Source organism: Myripristis murdjan, chromosome 18, assembly GCF_902150065.1.
Source record: "Myripristis murdjan chromosome 18, fMyrMur1.1, whole genome shotgun sequence".
Taxonomy (NCBI): domain Eukaryota; kingdom Metazoa; phylum Chordata; class Actinopteri; order Holocentriformes; family Holocentridae; genus Myripristis; species Myripristis murdjan.
The window spans coordinates 24,324,205-24,342,724 of record NC_043997.1 but is presented as its reverse complement, the minus strand read 5'-3'; the positions used below and the strand labels follow the sequence as shown (position 1 = coordinate 24,342,724).

Below are 18,520 nucleotides of genomic sequence, written 5' to 3'. Positions count from 1 at the left end.
GCTTAAAAAAAAAAAAAAAAAAAAAAAAAAAAGTCCTGATGCCCATTTTTTAAGGAAGTTAAACAGCTCTTTTCTTGTAATTTTCCTATTTGAACTGAAAAGTAGATCTAGCAGGTTGCGTCTGCAGGAATTTTCGTGTAATAACCTTGTGCAAAGACGAACCTAGTATTTTCACAAATAATTCTATTTAAACAAAATAGGGCACAGGGACTTGTTTTTTATATTGGCATAATCTACTGTGTTCATAAAGTGTTATTTTGGGAGCTGTTTTGCCATGCTATAGAAGTGAATGGAGATACAGAAATACAGTATTGTGGATTAGTGATCCAGGGGAGCACAGAGCAGCTAATGAGGATATTTCACCACTATGTGGACTCGTATAACAGCCAGGGAGCTGTATAACCCAGCACTCTACCAAAGTTCAATTTTACTTTAAAGAAAACCTCAGGAAAGAAACAGGGCTTAGATTTGAGGAAGATATTTTAGTCTTTCCTCCTCCCCGTGCACCCACTTCCTTCAAATCAGCAATAAAAATCCTCTGGTCAGTCAAGAGGGATGCAGTAGGCAGCCACGGCATCAAGCTAAGACAGGCACATATCTAGGAACCCTGTTATTATCATGAGGTTTGCCATATGATTAGTTCACTGCACTAGAAAATAAGAGTGTGACCCACTCAGCATTCAGCTGCCCTCACACGGCGCTTCAGTTTACTTTTCCACACCTCTCTATTTCTTTCTTTTGCCTTTTTGTGTCACCGTCTCCCTCTCTAACCATTTCCCCTGCTCATTCCCACCTCTTTCCTGCCATCTTACTCACGCGTCTTATCTCTCCCTCTCTGTGTCTTCCCGAGCCACTGTCTTTTACCGCGTCGTCTCTCTCTCTCTCTCTTTTTCTTTTATCAACCCCATCATTTTCTCTCTGCGCCCCTCCCTCCGTGCCCTCGCTTTGTCTCTTTGACATGCTATCCTCACACCGGCTCGCTCTTTCTCCGTCCCACTCATCTGTCATCCTCCCGCGCTCGTGTCATCTCACATGTCCCCATTCTCTCAGTGTCTGTCCAAGCTCCTCTTTCTTTATCGTCTTTCCCGCTCTCTCATGATCCATTAGCTGACCTACGCCCCTGTCCTCTCTAATTAAGCACACCAAGAATAGCTGAGAGATCGCAGGAAGCCAGCATTCCTTTATTTACAGCAGCATGAGCACGTTTGACGTGTATACATTATTATTCCAGGGTGTCTCGCTCCTGAACAGCCACACCTCAATTTTGATTTATTAATGCATCAACTGCTGGAACGGAATTTTGAAACATTTCCTTTTTGTTGCACAGACCTGTTTTACAGTAAAATCAGAACTATTTTTTCTCTCACTCACTGGGGAAAGAATGCAAAAGAAATAAGATCACAATTTCATGTCTAAATCAATGCAACTAAAGCCAGTTGCAATTCATTTTTCACGTCTCCTATAAGGGATACCCCACAGCCAGAAAATGACAGGCTTGTGTGAGATGTTCAGTAGGCAGGGCTGCATATCTCCCATCAGGTATTGATTACCTGTCCACTCCAGGGGGGCACAGCGTTTCATTATGCATTATAAATTTAAAAATCACCCCTCTCCCCATGTTACACAAGATGCTCTGGAGTGCAGGGGTCATTACTGCATTCCCTTGGCAAGGAAATTGAAGACAGAGCACCACTCCCCTCTCCACAACAACATGTCGGTCAGCTGCTAACCCCCTGGTGATTCAGCCAAAGGCGAGAGAGAATGTGGACCATACTGCCTTAAAACACCGTCTGACCGCTATCACTTCATTGAGTGGATGTTATCAGCCATAATCACCCTCACAGGCCAGGGTTAGTAGGTCTCTACTGCCCCTTCTCTATTCCTATCATCCTGTCTTTAACTACTTAAATGTTAGATTTAGCCACATTCATTAGCTTTCATCAGCTGCTTGGTTGAGATTAGGAAAGGGTTCATCATGATGGTTAAGTTTCAGAAAAGGTAATGGTTAAGGTTAGGAAACTTAACGCAACCTTTGCTAGTGTTATCTACGTAATGTTTGCCAGCTAAAAACAAACGCAGTTCTTGCTTAAGTAAGGACTCAGTCCTGGGACTTCAGAGTGTATGTCCCTGTGATTTATCCATCCAGCACCCCAGCCACCTCTCTGCCTGTCAGTCTTTATATATGTCATGGTATGTCTGGCTCCAGGGTCCCATTTGACTGGTTAAGACAGATTGATGATAAGAATAGATGATAACAGCTTCTAACCCACTTGAAGGTGCAGTAGGGACCTACTGAACATCCATTCAGCGGTGTGATAACAGATCGAATCGGGAGCTTGAAAACCATCGAGGCCACCTTCGTTTACCACTTTTTTCCCAAAGTAAAAGCAAAGAAAGCTCCACATCTAGCCAGTGTACTTTTTCCTTGGCTTAAGGGCAGGATCAGAGGTTTTCCAAGCCTCCTTCTTCTCTAAGAAACCTTTGAAATGGATAGACTAACTCAATTAGATAGGCTAGCTCAATTGATGGGAATTGTTTAGGATTCACATACACACCTAACCAAATATTTGACCGCCTGCTTGGCTCTCCCCAGCTCTCTGCTCCCCTTTATCTTGCTTTCTGTTGCTTGTCAAAACTTCTTTGTTCACAGTTCTTTGTATTCTCTGCTGTTGTGACAGAGTTGAGGAGCACTGTGAGCCACTTTATGTGTGTTTCACAATCCCTTATAGATTTCACGAGAACCTACATATACGTAAATTTAAATTGAGGCTGATGAGGATGAGGGGAGTTCAAGCCAGCAAGGACCCATAGCTCTGCTGTGATTTACAGAACAAGAATAGAAGAAAAGACTGTTTACCTCAATATAAATTTCTCTGTGAGAAAAAAAAAAACATGAGTTGGTTAGAAGTATATAGATAGATAGATAGATAGATAGATAGATATCTCCCAGTACATGGTGTCTCTACCTATACTTTATCTGCACTTCAATTTAAGATATCTTTAATTCACATTGTAGATATCTTCAAATGTATTACAAATATTTCAAATTCCAATTTCAGCTATATATCCTTAAATTCTGACTAGTAGTAATTCTAATTCAAGATGTCTTCAATTCCCCACATTTTAAGATATCTACATTTCCTGATGTCTTGAATTAACTTATGACTAGTCAGAATAATGACATTCGATAGTCATAATTCCATTTGCAATATCTATATTTTGACCAGTCAAAACTGAATTACAGATATCTGTAATTATCATTGTCACTAGTCAAACTGTAATTACAGATATCTTTTACAGTTATTCTGACTTGTCACAATGTAATTATGACTTTTCAAAATGCCTTTGTAGATATCTATACTGTTAATTCTAGATAGATAAATAGTTAGACAGATAAATAGACAGACAGAGATAATGTAAGTTATCTTTTTTTTAGTTAATGTTGCCTCTTAAGAAATGTACAGTAAAGAGAGCCGGCTCCACTGTTAGCTCAGAAGCTGCAGCGCCTCATTGCAGAGGCGTGACCATCACCATCTCTGCACCACACTAAATTAGAGCACCATGTATGGTTGTGAATAGCTATTATAAAAGGCGGCTGGCGGCCTGTCACCACTCCAGCTCCACCGCACCCACCCCGAGCCCCCTCATTTCCCCTGCCCGGCCCCTCCTATACCCCTGCCTCCGCCCATTATGCACCTATCACCTTAAGAGCCCTGGGGAGAGGTGAGCCGCTGCCTCCCAGTCCTACCAAATTGGTCCACTAGACCCTCATCAATGTGCAAAGCCCGAGCGCTGATGTGCTCTCCATATAGGCAGCTACCGAACACATACACACAGAGGGATATGTAAATAAAGCATGCACAAACACAGTTCGTCAAAAGGCCACCTATCACACACATAAAGGTCATTTCACTGACACATTTCATAAGTTATTATCCGCACGCGCGCACACTCTTCTTCGCCGCCGTGCCGTCGCCATTTCTGTCATATCAAGCACTCTCATTGCTTGTCATGCAGACCCCCCCCCCCCCTTTTTTTTTCCCCTCTATTCTTCCGCCCCTCCGCCCTCCTTCTTCCCCGCAGCTGAAATTGGCTCTAAAACCGCATGTCAGTTTTGATTTGACCCGGCAGACCTCGAAACAATAACTTCATCAGGCCCTGTTAGAGTCTCATCCTGACGAGACAGCTGCAAAAACAAACACTGATTCCCCCCCATCTAGTCTAGAGGGCACCTTTCTCTCTCTCTTTTTTTTTTTTTTTTTTGCACTGTCTCTCTCAGATGAGATGAATGTAGAAAGGCACTTTACAAGCCTCTTCTAGGCTCAGGGTTTGTCCTGACTGCACTTCTTTGCACTGAGCGAAGGAGGGCGTCTTTTCAAGCTGTAGTAGTAACACTGGATTAAATAGGTCACACCATGGATGCTTGGACACTTTAAAAAATATGTCACGTTACACCAATGCATATGCAGTGACTTGGGAGGTATTACTAATCCCCCCCACTCTGCATCATAATCATAAGCCGCTTGTCAATATGGCTTACTCATGACTGTGTCACTGGCTCAGAGTATAACCCTGACACCAATACACTTAACTCCTCCGGAGTAAAATGTCCTGTCTGAACAGATCATCTTCTGACTCGGAATTACTGCTCATACACGGGGGGGAATGCAGGCATTTGTAGAGGAACTTGAGCCTGGAAAGCCAAGAGGACTGATAGCATTCAAGAATATAGATGATGTGTGTCCTCAACTCCACTGCACTCCACAGCCGTTTCACCAGAGAGCAGGGAGTAGAGCCACTCGCCTGAAATCGGAGACCCTCTGGGCTGACGTGTGTGTCCGTATGTGTGTGCGTGTGTGTGTGTGTGTCCCCTCTTGCCAAGGGCAATGGCGCAATGATACAGTACAGTATCATAGCTACTGTATCACTGAGACTTTTTCAGTCGTTTGAGTGTATACTTGTATGTGTGTGAAAGTTTACCTTTGTATGTACGCATGCTTGTTTACTCTCCTCTATTTTCCTCACTGATGTCCATTATTTGACAGTCTCTCCCTTCCTGCCCCTTGTCTACTTCCCCTATTCATTGTGGTATCACATCCCACAGAAAATATGCTTAGTGGTGAGATAATAGAGTGAGACTGAGCTATTATGTCAACAGTGCATATGCCAGACATTAAGTCTCATCATTATGAAGTTAAGGGATAGGAGCCGGGTCCCTCGTGGGCTCCTGACGGGCCTAATGATCTGATAATGGCATGACACGTGTAATGGCCCATCTCAGTCGGATGGATTTATCTGTCTAGCACATCTGCAGAAAACTTGCAAGTGCACACAAGTATGGTAACATGCACGTACACGCGCCAGCACATGCACAAAGGAGCATTTCACATGCATGTATATTAATAAACATTATTTGGCTGATAGCCATACCCATGAGGGTGTTACACATATGTTGGCATTAGCGCACCCCTATAGGCTCAGGGTAAATCATAATTACAGTGATGAAGTACCCTCTCAGCTTTCTTAATTGAAAACAAATGGGACCTAGGCCTGTTCCCCACCTCTCTCTGCTGATGGGGAGAAGTCTCTCCTCTTTGACTTGGAACCCCACAGGAAAACAAAGGCAAAAACACACGAGACATTTGGAGGATCATATGTCATCATTAGATGCAGCTACATACACACCCACTCCAACCAGTGTCTGTAATTGCTGGGTGCTTGAGGTGCAGATGCGCGCGCATATGCGCTACCGCACTGAAACACTCGATCACTGGTGTAATTGCCGAGCCTATATATGCACAGACATGCATCTGTGCGTCCACACATTGCAAAGCACACACTCGGCCAGAGGGGTTGAGTCTCCTATTTCAGATGTCTGTAACATGCCATCCCTGGAGAGTCCATCTTTCTCTCTCAAATGCACACATTAGTGCAGTATCTCTTTCACACACAAACATACTCTCTCCTTCCTTACAGGGATTGATTAATCCATAAAAAATGCTCTTTGGCTTCTCCTGTCCTTCCCCTCTAAGTAATTACCTCATCAAATCTGTTTTTAACCCACTTCCTTCAAACAACATCCCGTAATAATACTTTTCTCTCTCCATCTTCCCCACAAGGCCCATTGTAGAGGTCAAAGTTTACCTTCCAACTGATATTCACTGCAGCTAGATCAGTGGGAAACAAATGTGGAGAACCACAATGTAAGAAAAAAAAAAACTCAATTAATATCAGCTGAAGAAAATAACAGGAGAAAAACTACACCTGTCAGGCACCCCCAACCCCACGACCCCCCTTCACCGCAAGCCCAGGTAACACATTAGCATTGGACCCTGGTTAAATGGTCGACCCTGTTCTCCCTTCATCCATCCGCCCATCCAGTATGGTAATGACCACAGAGGGGGACAACCCTTACTGAATTAAACATTTCCTCCCAAAGAGGGCCTTATTTTCCTCCTTTGGATAGCAGAGTTAGGGGATAATTTTTTTCCTCGCCTAGGCACTTTATCATTGTGCAGCTCAGGTGCACTGGAGGTCAATGACACAAACCTTGCGTTGTTCTAAAATATTCAATCTCAGGGCAAATGAGATGCGTTTCACTGTGCACCCTCAGTCTTGGGGTCAACCCATGACTGCCCCCGCAATCTATTTGACTGCCACATTCAGAACGGCTTTCTGAGAAAATGGTGCGTGCCCAGGCCTATAATAGCTGCACCCTCAGCAAGCCAGGGTCCAATCTCCCTAAAGTGTTACCTGAGGAAATCCCATGTGATTGAAACAGTTTCTCCCTATCTCCTTGCTTTCACACCATGTGTGTTTATTACCGTATGCGTGATGGGAAAGCCTACCCAAAGACCATGACTGATATGTATTCTTTGCCCTCTCTCTCTCTCTCTCTCTCTCTCCCTCTCTCTCTCTTTATTCCTTCCTCTTTTCTGTTTTCTCTCACCTCCATTTCTCTCTCCCTCGCTTGCTCCACCTCATTCTGTCTCTCATGCATCAGGTCGACAGCTGACCATCTTCAACAGCCAGGCATTCATCAAAATCGGCGGTGGTGGGGAGAAGGGGCGTCACTTCCAGGGCCAGATCTCGGGCCTGTATTACAATGGGCTACAAGTGTTGAAACTGGCAGCCGAGGGCGACCCCAATGTCCAGGCCCAGGGCAACCTGCGGCTAGTGGGCGATGTGCCCTCTGTGCTCACCACCGACACCACCTCCACCACCCCGCTTGCCGACATGTCCACCACTATCATGGAAACGACCACCACAATGGCCACCACCACCACCCGCAAGCAGCGCTCCCCCACCATGAGGGACAGTGTCACACAGGTGAGTGCCTTGAGATGGTTTATTTTTTTCCACATGATTGATATGATGTATTAAGCAGCAAAATCCCAGGAAGAAAAGGGAAGAATAGAAAAGAAAAGAACAAAGAAAGATGTTTTAAGCAAGAGGAGAGCTGGGGTGTGAGTCATTGTGCCTTGGAGATAATTTGGTGCAATGTGTTGGAATACAGCCTGACATGTGATGAAATCCTGCCAATTAGTCTTTTTTTTTGTATATCTGAAGCTCCTTTAAAACGTCAGAAGGCCTGAAAACAATATTTGAAAGATTAAACAGCATGTCCAAGTAACCAAGTGACCATCCTCAGTAGTTATGCATTTCAAAAGAAATCATACGTCAGCCGCAAGGTCAAACAGTCACGTCCTCACCGCTGTGTTTTCTGTGAGCGTTCACTGTGTTATTCCTCAGTCTGACATTCAGACATTCAAACAGCCCTCAGCCTGAGAGGCAGTCAGATAACAGCTTTGTGTGGCTAGTCCTATTAGTCCAATCAAGACTGCAATTTTGATTTTCTCTAAGAAGATATGGCTGACTAAACCTCAGACGTGTTAGGATGCTGGAAATTACAACACATCCAGACAGATCTACAAAGGCCAGTGGAGGGGAATAACATAATGAAAAGGAAATTCACCAGCAGCAACAGCCGAATCAAACATGGTGCAGTAAACATACATTTATGAGCTTCCAGCACATGCATTTGAAAGGCTAAAATTTATGGCATGATTACCTACAGTACGTGGTCTGAAAGCACCCACCAGCAACCTTGTAAGCAGCAATTAGCCGACAATGGGGAAGCGCCATTGCCTGCATACTGGAAGAAGGCAAAGGCAGGGCGTTCAAGCCCACTGTTCCCATAATAAGCCATAATAACAGGCCCCGTGTGTTCCAGAGTGAAATAAGCACTACCCAGTTCATACTCTGCACAATCTATTAATTACCTAGAAGCTGTGTGCATTATGCAAAAAGACCTTGACTCATAGTGTTGCACTGCATTTATATCAAGACTGTTCAGTTCATCAAGGAAACAAAGGTCTAGCACGCTGGAAAGCAGTGTCCACTTTAGCTGTTTTACAGTAGTGTTCATATTTACTTAGGATCTATAGTGTCTACACTGTTTCAGCAAATTTTAGTTGTTTCATAACCAAGGGGTAGTTCAGATTTTCCTTCTTTGAAAAGCTTTTTTTGTCTGTTGTTACTTTCCATAAGGCTAGGTTGCACCAGCAATCATTAGTTGTAATCAGAGTTTGGCAAAAATTGGTTTAAAATGAGTAAATCTAAGTTTAATGGTTTAAAAGTAACTTAAATATTTAGAGTTAAACTAAGATGGCGTTGTTTGCTTACCAAAACAAGACTAGGTCAAAACCTATTATTATATGGCTGACCCATGTGTGGTCAGTGTGGCCATTTTTTTTAGTTGCAGCACAACAACAGGCGCAATAGCACAACAGCAGGTGTACCAGGACAGAAATGTTCAAACCCTGATTATTTATGCACTTAAATAGCACCAATTTATTTTTTAGATGAAATAAACCACCTTGGTACGACTGAACTTGGCTCAACTCTATGCACCTTTTTTGGTGTTCAACCCAGCAAAACCTGTGGTTTGTATCTGGTCCTGTTTTTGGTATCATCTCCTACAAGGTTTCAATCAAGCTGAGGTAATACTAAAAGGTCAAAAAAATTCAGACCACTGATTGATCAAAGAGAAACTGAACAGCCCTGGTTACAGCCAGGACATGCCAAAGTGAGACTCGTGAAACTCGTATCGTATTTGATAATCTATCTACCGTATTTCACCAATTAATCGCCCGGCCGCAAATAGCCGTTAAACAGTTAGCCGCACAATAACTATGCGGCACTTCCGTTTTCTGTCAAAATAAGAGAGCTAGCTAACGTTAGAAAAAAAGGGTGTACTGTAATCTTAAATCGACCGACTGTAAATATGTTGGACAGTAACTGTGATCACAGTAATGGCCTGGTGCAGGTCTGTGCAAAAATAAATAAAGGCCTGCAGTGAATAGCCGCCTGGTTCTTTTAAACGCCTGGGGTCCAAGTTGATTTTGCATATTAACCGCCCGGGCGATTAATTGGGGAAATACGGTATGTGAAGAAAATAAGTGAATCTCTTAGTTACACTAATCATGTTTATGAAACAACCATTTGGAGTTGGTCTTGTGTTAGTGTGCGCTAAATTCGGAATGAGCTGCAGTCAGTGACTGGAGCTACTGTAAATGCCCCCTGAGGGCATAGTAGAAAACTGAGCAATGGCCAATAATGAAGCTTCAACACTTGGCCAACCAGTAGCGTAACGTAATCAGTCAGTCAATGATGGATATTTGCATTTGTAGTGAAAAAGAAAAGTAATCAAACTAACATTTATGACTTAAAAAAGATGGACTCATGATGTAAATCTGTTGACCATGTAAAAACTTTGCTGTGTCTCCCTGCTTGCTGGCTGTAGGACAGCTAGGACAGCACCATTAGAAAAAAAAAAAAAGAGAGAGAGACCATTTTAACAGATCAGTGGGAGTAGTAAAAAATGGTCTGTCTGTTAACTTCCTACAAGGAACTTCATCATTTTGCTCCATCTCAAAAAGGTAATCATTTTAATTTAAACCTCCTCAAGTATAACTTTAAAGTTAAAACCAGATCCTAGTATAAAGTTATGTTACAGCAGGAGTGAATTTAAACCAGATTTAGAATATAACATACACTGAGTTTTAAAGAGTAAGGGATTTAAAATTTTAAAGGTTTAAATTTAATCCCTCTACACTTTTTAAAAATTTAAAGTTTAAATGCAGTAGAATTTAATGTTAAACCATGGTTTAACCTAGTTAAACCTCGGTGAGAAGCAAAGTGCCAATTAATGGCACATCTCTGTCACTTGATTTGTAAGCTGTTCATTAGCAGGGCTTATGTCCACAGCAGCTTACCTGAGATGAGTCGCCAGGGCACTTTCACTGCTCCATAACAACCATGATTAAACTTATCAAAATTAGAATATAGTTAGACCCCCTCACTCTCGCTCTCTTTATCAAACCTCTACTTTGACCTCTCCACTTTCCTTCACTTGAAAGTCCCATCTGTTTCATTTCAGACAAATGCAGCAGGGCTAATTACAGAACTAAAAGCTTCTGTGAATGATAGAGCAGAGAAGTCAGTGGGAGGGAGTTGATGCGTAGAGGCATGGTGGGCTACTCAAGCAGCTTTATATTGCCATGCTGGTTCGGAGAAAATTGGACTGTTGGTTTTGGGTCAACTCCTTGTCCCTCTGATGTGTTTTCTACCCACCGACTGTTTGTGTACGGGTGAAAAACTGGAGTGCTCCCTAAAACTCACAAACAGGAGGGAAAAGTCACTTAATGAAGTCTCTCTGGCACTATCAAATTAGTGTTATGATTCCAGCTAATGGCTCGAGTGGTGGAAGATGGAGTGGAGAAGACAAAGGACATGGAGGTGGCCATAGATTGAATTTCAGAGATTCACCCAAGCTCTTCCTCTCAGCTGTGCAGTACAATTACGAGCAATTACGAGTGTGGGGGGCTTCAAAGCTCCATTCCAGACGTAGTCGTTCCGAGCGGCCCCTGTCGACATGGTGTTTTGGACGGCGTAATGGTCTATGGTTTAGTGTTTCTGCGTTTCCTCGGTAAACATGAGATCGATGGAATCTGACTCTGACATGTCACATGGAGCCATCCACCGTGTTCAATATCATATCTCTGGACTCCAGCCTTATTAGTGGAAATGGCTTCCGTGTACAGCGTATGATAACAGGCTTTTATAGCAGTGATCTACGCTGTGAAATTGACAGCTGTGGGCAGGCTCGCTTGATAAATTATCTATAACCACTCTGAGATGCCAAAGGACTCTGGATAGTGTCTGTTCTGCCGTCCCCTCTGTTGTTGTTACAAGCCTTAATGTGCATTGCATTCAACGACTGACATTTACGCTCGATGCATAGCCATAAAAAAGCACTGTGCACACCTTTGGAGTGCCTTTTATTGCCAGAAAGCTATTTTTCCGCTAGTGTACACACATTGTAGCAGACTTTTCCTTATTATCATGTACCTAACTCAACATATTGTATAGCCACAATAACCCCAAACAGCATTAAGGATATGTGCTTCAGAATGAAAAGATATTACCAATGAGTCACTCATCCAAGTACTTGAACAATCAGAGCAGTAATATTCAGCTACGCGCAAATAACATGAATGCATAATTGCAGCGTGCTGTATAGCTGGCTGCCACAGCCCTGCTCATTCAAATGGACCGCACCGCCGTTACAGAGTGTTTTTTTCTGGTATTAGTTCTTATTTGTGGGGTGGTGTTCAAGGCCCGGCGAGCACATCTACATCTCCTTGATGACTACAGGAGCAGATTGGCCAAAGAAGATGAGAGCAACACAGATAGAGATGTCAGAAAAAACAATATTGGTGTTATTTTTGTAAGGAGAGTAGAAACAATTGCAGTCAAGTCAAATCAAGCAGTAAGACATCAGAGGTCACACCCTCTTATTGATTTTAGAGCAGCTGAAAGGCGCTGTCAGACAGCAAACATATTACAAAAGCAAGAATACAATCTGTGAATAATGTTTAAAAAACGTATATTGGAGTGATCTTTGACTTTTTCCGTTTAAATGTCTTCTTTTATTTTTACTGTTCTCTGTTGCAAGTTCATAGAACACAGTAGTAGTTCATGAGGCCTCGTTCCAAACACGGTCTGGTAGCTCTTTCCTCTGGTGCACAGGAGGCAATACGACTCACATAATAATAATGCAGTCATTCTTCCACCCTATAATGTAGTTCTTGGACAGTAGCAAAACAAAGTGTTTGCAGTTTGACACATACACAGTCATCAGCCACAAGAGTGGTAAGCTTTGGTGTGCACATTTCTGCTTAAATAAACAGATGTGTGCTCACAAGTGTGTGCTTATCAGTAATGTTAAAGTTTGTATTTATTTGATAAGGAACATTAATGAACATCAGCATAAAATACATGATGAGACCATGCTGGAGGTAGCAAAAATGCTAATTTACAACCATAGTCCCTAGGTAGGTAACAAAAAACACAGCACCATAAGCAACAATACACAAATACAAATATACATATAAACAAATAGAAAAGGTCAAAGTACATTATACGTAAGTCTGGTTAAAAGTGATCACAGTTCATAATTTCGCTCACAGGTATTTTATTATGCCTTTGAATGCAACTTAATTCATCAAAACTTATTATGGATTACTCGCTAAAAATTGTAGTCCTAAACATAATAAATGAGATTACTCCAACATGATGTGATTGATGACTGTGTAGATTTTATCTTTGTAAATAATTATCACGTGAAACTGATAATTCACTGGTGGTAATTTCAATTATATGTCATCCACTGAAGCCATGATCAACATTTTTCCAATGCATATCAATGCTTATGTATCTTTTTCCACATCAAACATGCTGCTGCTCAAACTGTAACTGCACTGAAAACTATAGTATTTTAAACTATGGTTTGAGAGCAGCTACAAGTATGAGATTGCAGATGATAACTTGATCTTCACTGTATTGCTTGTAGATGTCTTTTTGGGTACAGACAGTATGTGTTGACCAAGGCTGAGATGAATTTTAATCTTAAGGAAGTTTACCTTAACTTGCTGGATTGCTCAGAAACATGTATGAAGAAGGATAAGGCGTTGTGATTTGGAGTTATCATCTCATTAACAAAATAACATTTCATATCACAGTTTTTTTCTGGGCATCAGTTATCTACTGGAAACTATGTTATGAAATTAACCCCTAAACCCTGAATTAGTCGTATTAGTCACAGTCACCACACATGGCACGCAGAATTGGTTTCTGATTTTCCTCTCTCACTCTGTGTCACATACGCAACACGCACACATCTCCACACGTGTACACATGTGTACACAGTCCTTTGGGTAGTTAATAATCCATCCTATGGAGCCAGCGGTGTAATTTTGTGCTAGAGCAAACATAGTAATGGTATTATAAATGCCACGATGGGCAAGGCAAACGGGAACTACGGCGCTCTAATGAACATCCCCGGCCCCGTGTAAGACACAGCGGATTCAGAGACAGGAGACGGGCTGGGGTGGCTGAAAGCAAGCGAGCGGAAACCAAAATTTCAATTTCTCCTAAAGCTCTGAGCTACCAGCCGCACTGGAGCTTTGATCATAGTGGAATAATGCGCTTTGATGCCTAGAATAAAAGATCTACCTTTTGATGTGTGTGTGGGGGCCTTTTTTTTCCCTCCCTTGTTCCCTCACCCCTTTGATACTTTGGGTTTCCGTGAAACAGTTGCAGTCATCGCTTCTCCTGCTCCGACCCCAATTTGGTGTCGGAGGTGTTGAGGAGGTAAAACTAAGATCACAAGCCACTGCTGCTGTATAAGTCAAGGCCACTTCTGGGTGTTTGTGATCTTTCTGGTGTCTCTGGATGAATAGAAATGCTTTCAGAAATGTCTCCTAATGGATACAACAAAAGTACCGATCAATCCAAACTGGACTTGGGGTGTACCTGCTCTCCTTTAGTATTTACCCCGACATTGTGAGGTTTGTAACTGTATTATAAATGTTGCACTGAATTATCTCTCATAACTCCAGGAGGCTCGAACAGTCATTTTGGATGCAGTCAGAAAGACGCTGAATTATTTTGACTGCAGTTTTGGCTGCACACAGACTCCCTGCTTTGGGCCATTTTCTGATGCAAGTGTTGTTTAATTTATAGGATGTAGTGATAAAGGCTACCTCACTTCAGGAGAGCACATTTTAAAGAATTCATTTTATGCTACTTTACATTGAATTAGAGAGAGTGAGGTGTCTGGTTGCATGGACGGAATTGAAATGTAACAGCATGTCTGACGGAGATGATGCTGGGAAACTAAAGCAGGATCATTAGAGCCATTTCACAAACCCAGGTGATGTGCACACACACACATGCACACTTAGACCCGTACAATTTGATTAATAAACGAATATACCCAGGCGGTGGATTAACAACAGAGAGAAAACACCGTGTAGCAGTGTGGCGCTTGAATCAATTATACTGATAAAAGCCCCCTGTTTTCTATCGCCCGACCCCATCTTGAATAATAACCTGAGGCCGAGAAGCTGCTAGGGGAGGGGGACGGGAGGTTTGGGTGTCTAGACATGCAGCTACGTGAGTCACCCAGCAGCGACGAACAAACCCCCAGCAACTCAGTTGGAACCACCTTGTCAGATTTAATCTGTATTACTCTCCAGACCCCTCTACTGTACCCATTGTGCTTTTAAATCGTGCACTAACACACTGACTTCATATCTACCGTCTCCAGCATCACAAGGATGAAATGTATAAAAGAAATGTCTTTGCTGACACTCTGTAACTCCTCCCCCCCGCCCTTGCTGTCTTTCTCTGTCTTGACTGGCCCCAACTGAAGAGCCCCAATGCCAACCTCTTATATAAGCACTCTCTTAACTTTTCTCCCCATTGCATTGCATGCATAGCAATGATAGCAATGATAGCTAGCAATTCCAACCCATATAACAAATCATCACTTGTTGTCCTTGTAGTAAAATTAACATAAAATGTAAAAAAAAAAAAAAAAAAAAGGGGGCAAATGGTATACATTTTTTATTATTACAGATTATGGATTTGGAAGGTTCATAGATCCCTTGTTAGAGGATGTGTTGAAACAGGAAAGACAAAAACCAAGAATTAAGTAAAACCATGCTTTCTGACCCATGGTTCTGCTATCATTTAACCCCTGCCTTTCTACAGTATTACTACCAATTCATCAAAGTTTCAATAAAACACAATAAAAGAAAAACATGGTCATTGTATGGTTAGATGTTTACCATAGAGAACTCTCGTAAACTTGTGGTAGTACCATGGTTAAGACTACAGTAATCATAGATACAATAAAGTACCCTGACAAAGCTGTGGTTACTACATAAAAATCAAAGCTGTTCAATACAAAACAACCAGCCAAGAAAATCAGACAACTGAAAAAGGCTGTTGTCGTGTGGCTGCAGTTCAGTGCAAGAATGTTCGAAATCAAAGTCTGCTTGGTCTGATAAGGTAGATTTGTTTCCAAGTGCAGGTTATTCTCTTATCTTTAGTCCCTTAGTCTCTACTCCAAAACATCCTTAGTTGTAGCTTCACATGAGTGAGCTCAGTTAACCTTCACAAACTGTTAGCTGGCTAACTACAGCCATCAGGCTAATTTAGCAAAGCAACCAGTGCAACTGATGTCAGTGTGAACATGGGACCAAATCGGAAGGGGGCCGCTCTCCTCCCCCATCAGCATCCAGGTATTTGCTATGGTATTTTGACAGGGTTGTCAGTAGCAGTGTGTGTAGGCTGTGTGCTGATCTGTTTGACATACAGGCAGGAGAGAGCAGAGCCGGGCAGATCTTTTGTCTTGCAGTAACAGAATTGGAACACTAAAACATGTATACTTTTCATGCGGAAAATTTGTGCGCAGATATTCTGCAAATCCGTGCCACAATTTTGTGTCGCACTGGTGTGAAACGGCTTTAAGTCATACATTCAGGGACACAAAACGTGTAGGAAGGTGTTACTCCAGCTGAAAGCCCCTTATACAAAAATAATTTGACTTGACTATGTCTCGCTCTCCTTCCTCCCCATCTTTTTTCTCTTTCAGAACACGGATGACCTATTGGTAGCATCAGCTGAGTGTCCTAGCGATGACGAAGACTTGGAGGAGTGTGAGCCTGGAAATGGTGAGTCCACTCAGGGGGTTCTGTGTCCATATTATTCAGGTGTCAGCGAATCCAATAGAGCCTCAGAAAAAGAGTATCCTCCTTTGCTCCACTTTTATGACGCTTTGTGACCCCATGACCCTCCGTATGCAGCTCTGATTGGCCAGATGTTTACCCTCCAACCCCCATCTAATTGGCTTTCAAATCAGCAGGCAGCTCGCAGCCTCGTGGTCCATCAAGTGCTCAGCCAAGTGCCGTGATGGGGAGGTATCTGGCATTTGTCCAGCTGTTGCACCAATCGCCTGCCCCAATTATAACAAGGCAAGACAGTTTCAACGTGGAGACGCAGCTTGTTTTGTGCAGCACACAGCTGTAGCCTGGCAGGCCCGGTGGCTGAGGCGCCGTCAGTGTGAACAGCAGGTCAAACTGTGTTTCGACAATGAGGTAGGGAGGTGGACGCTGAAGCCCCCCCTTCAGTGATTTCATGGCTTTCAGAAGTCGTCCTGAACCAGTTCACTGAGGTGCGATTATCTCCACCAATCACAATCTCAAGCAAGTTGTGTGGCAACAGGTGTAAGCAGACCCCCTCCAGTGATTTCAAACACACCTTGCAACTAATTCATTAGCTGCGAGGTGTGTTTGAAAGCACTGGTTTACCTGATAAAACAGGAATAGATATCTAATTGCAGACAGATGGCACAACCAGCCCAGGCCCCCAATTAACCTGCTAAACATGTGAGACTCATTGTGATTGGTGGAGGAATCACTTTGTTTTTTCAGGGCGAGTTCTGAAAATGACTGAAGTCAGGAGATCACAGGAGTTTTACTTCCTGTCTCTTTGGTTGGGAGCTATATTAATCATGCCAAACACATGAGAACTGCCAAGAACCATGTAAAAAAAAAAATTAAATTCTTATTAGTTTTAAAATTGTATTTATTTAACATTTATTTAACCAGAAAAGCCCCACTAGGATTAAGAAGTGTGAAGGGCACATTTCAACATACATCATAGACGACAATACATGAATAACTACCAGTACACTAAAAACAGATGTAAGAATTATGTTTATTTTGTGCAGTGTCTAATTATTTTTCTTTTTGCCATGTTTCTGATGTGTAGTGGATTACATGGTGTATGTTTAATTCAAAAAATAAATAAATCCTGCATGTGCCAGGGGTTGTAAAGGCCCGCCGTAAAGTTTCCTGCAAGTAACAGTCGTAGTAATGATTTAAACACTGCGACATCCCAGATGTTGCCTCCGGCCCTATCATTTTTGATTTAAAAACATTGAGTGAAACTAATTCTAAACCAATTCAAACTCATTCTAAATTAAATACCCACACGGCCAGAGTTAACCAACTTTTATATCAATGACTCACCAAGAGATAAGCGTCCTCCACAGATTGCATTCCATCCCTAATTAAAGACATTTTGTCCTTAGGAGTCCTGTCTGATAAGAATTTTGATACAGACTCGTATATCTCTCTACAGTGGAACGATAACAACAATGCACTGAGGGAAACCTACGATCAAAGGAGCCATCCTCATACATTTCTCTTACTATGCTAACCTCCAGGGATTAAAGGTGCAGTATGGCAAATACACTGCCGATTGAAGTGACGACCATTGGACCATTGGATTAAAAAAATAAGTATGAAATTTGGTGGTAGAGTCTACATTGTTCTTATCACTGGCTCGATTGAGTGATAAATTATGTGCTTATTCCATATCCATAGTGCACCTTTAAAATAACCATGAAATTCTTCCTAGTTTTTTGGGGGGGTGCCTTTAGAGCCCCCTCAGGGATCCCAGCTGGTCGCTGGGAGCCGCCGGTAGACAGAATACTGGGATAGGTTGTAGATTCAACGAAAAAAAAAGGAATGAAAGACATTAGATAGACAGATGATGTCACCAGACCAGTGCACCAGTGTCCTCAGGCTACAGCAAACTTTCATGAAACCATCAAAGAACAAAGTGTATTTTGGAAGGACTTTGCCATTTTGTGTATGTTTGGCATAAGCAACCCACATCCCCATCCTATATTTTTACCGTTTCAAATCAAAAAGCTATTAGGAACGGGGCTTAGTGGCGTGAATGGAATGTTAGACTGTAAATGGTTGGAGATTATACCAATTGGTATGTTTGTGCGCGGAGAAACTGATCTGAACCTGTGTTGAGAAACTCAAGCGCGGCATTCTCCCGCGTTTTCTCTGTAGGTGGCAGGGACCGAAATAGAGACTCAATTCCCTTCTTATCAAAAGAAGAAATGAGAGTTTTTTGGTGGATGCTATGCCCAGGCTTAATCTCCCAGGGGAGAACAGCAACTCTCTCTCTGTCTCCCTCTCTCTCTCTCTCTCTCTCTCTCTCTCTCTCTCTCTCTCTCATATGCCCACACACACAAACACACACATACAGCGGGAGACATGCTCACCTTTCCAGACAGACACTTGCCTCT

General features: G+C 42.5%; 1 protein-coding gene across 1 annotated transcript in view; it reads left to right on the top strand.

The window, feature by feature from the left end:
* nrxn2b (neurexin 2b) overlaps positions 1-18,520 on the top strand; it is an 801,338-nt gene that overhangs the window by 771,308 nt on the left and 11,510 nt on the right. Inside the window, exons 19-20 of the mRNA XM_030076071.1 lie at positions 7,004-7,329; positions 16,007-16,085. Of these exons, the coding sequence (XP_029931931.1) occupies positions 7,004-7,329; positions 16,007-16,085 (405 nt within the window). The remainder of the gene's footprint in view (positions 1-7,003; positions 7,330-16,006; positions 16,086-18,520) is intronic.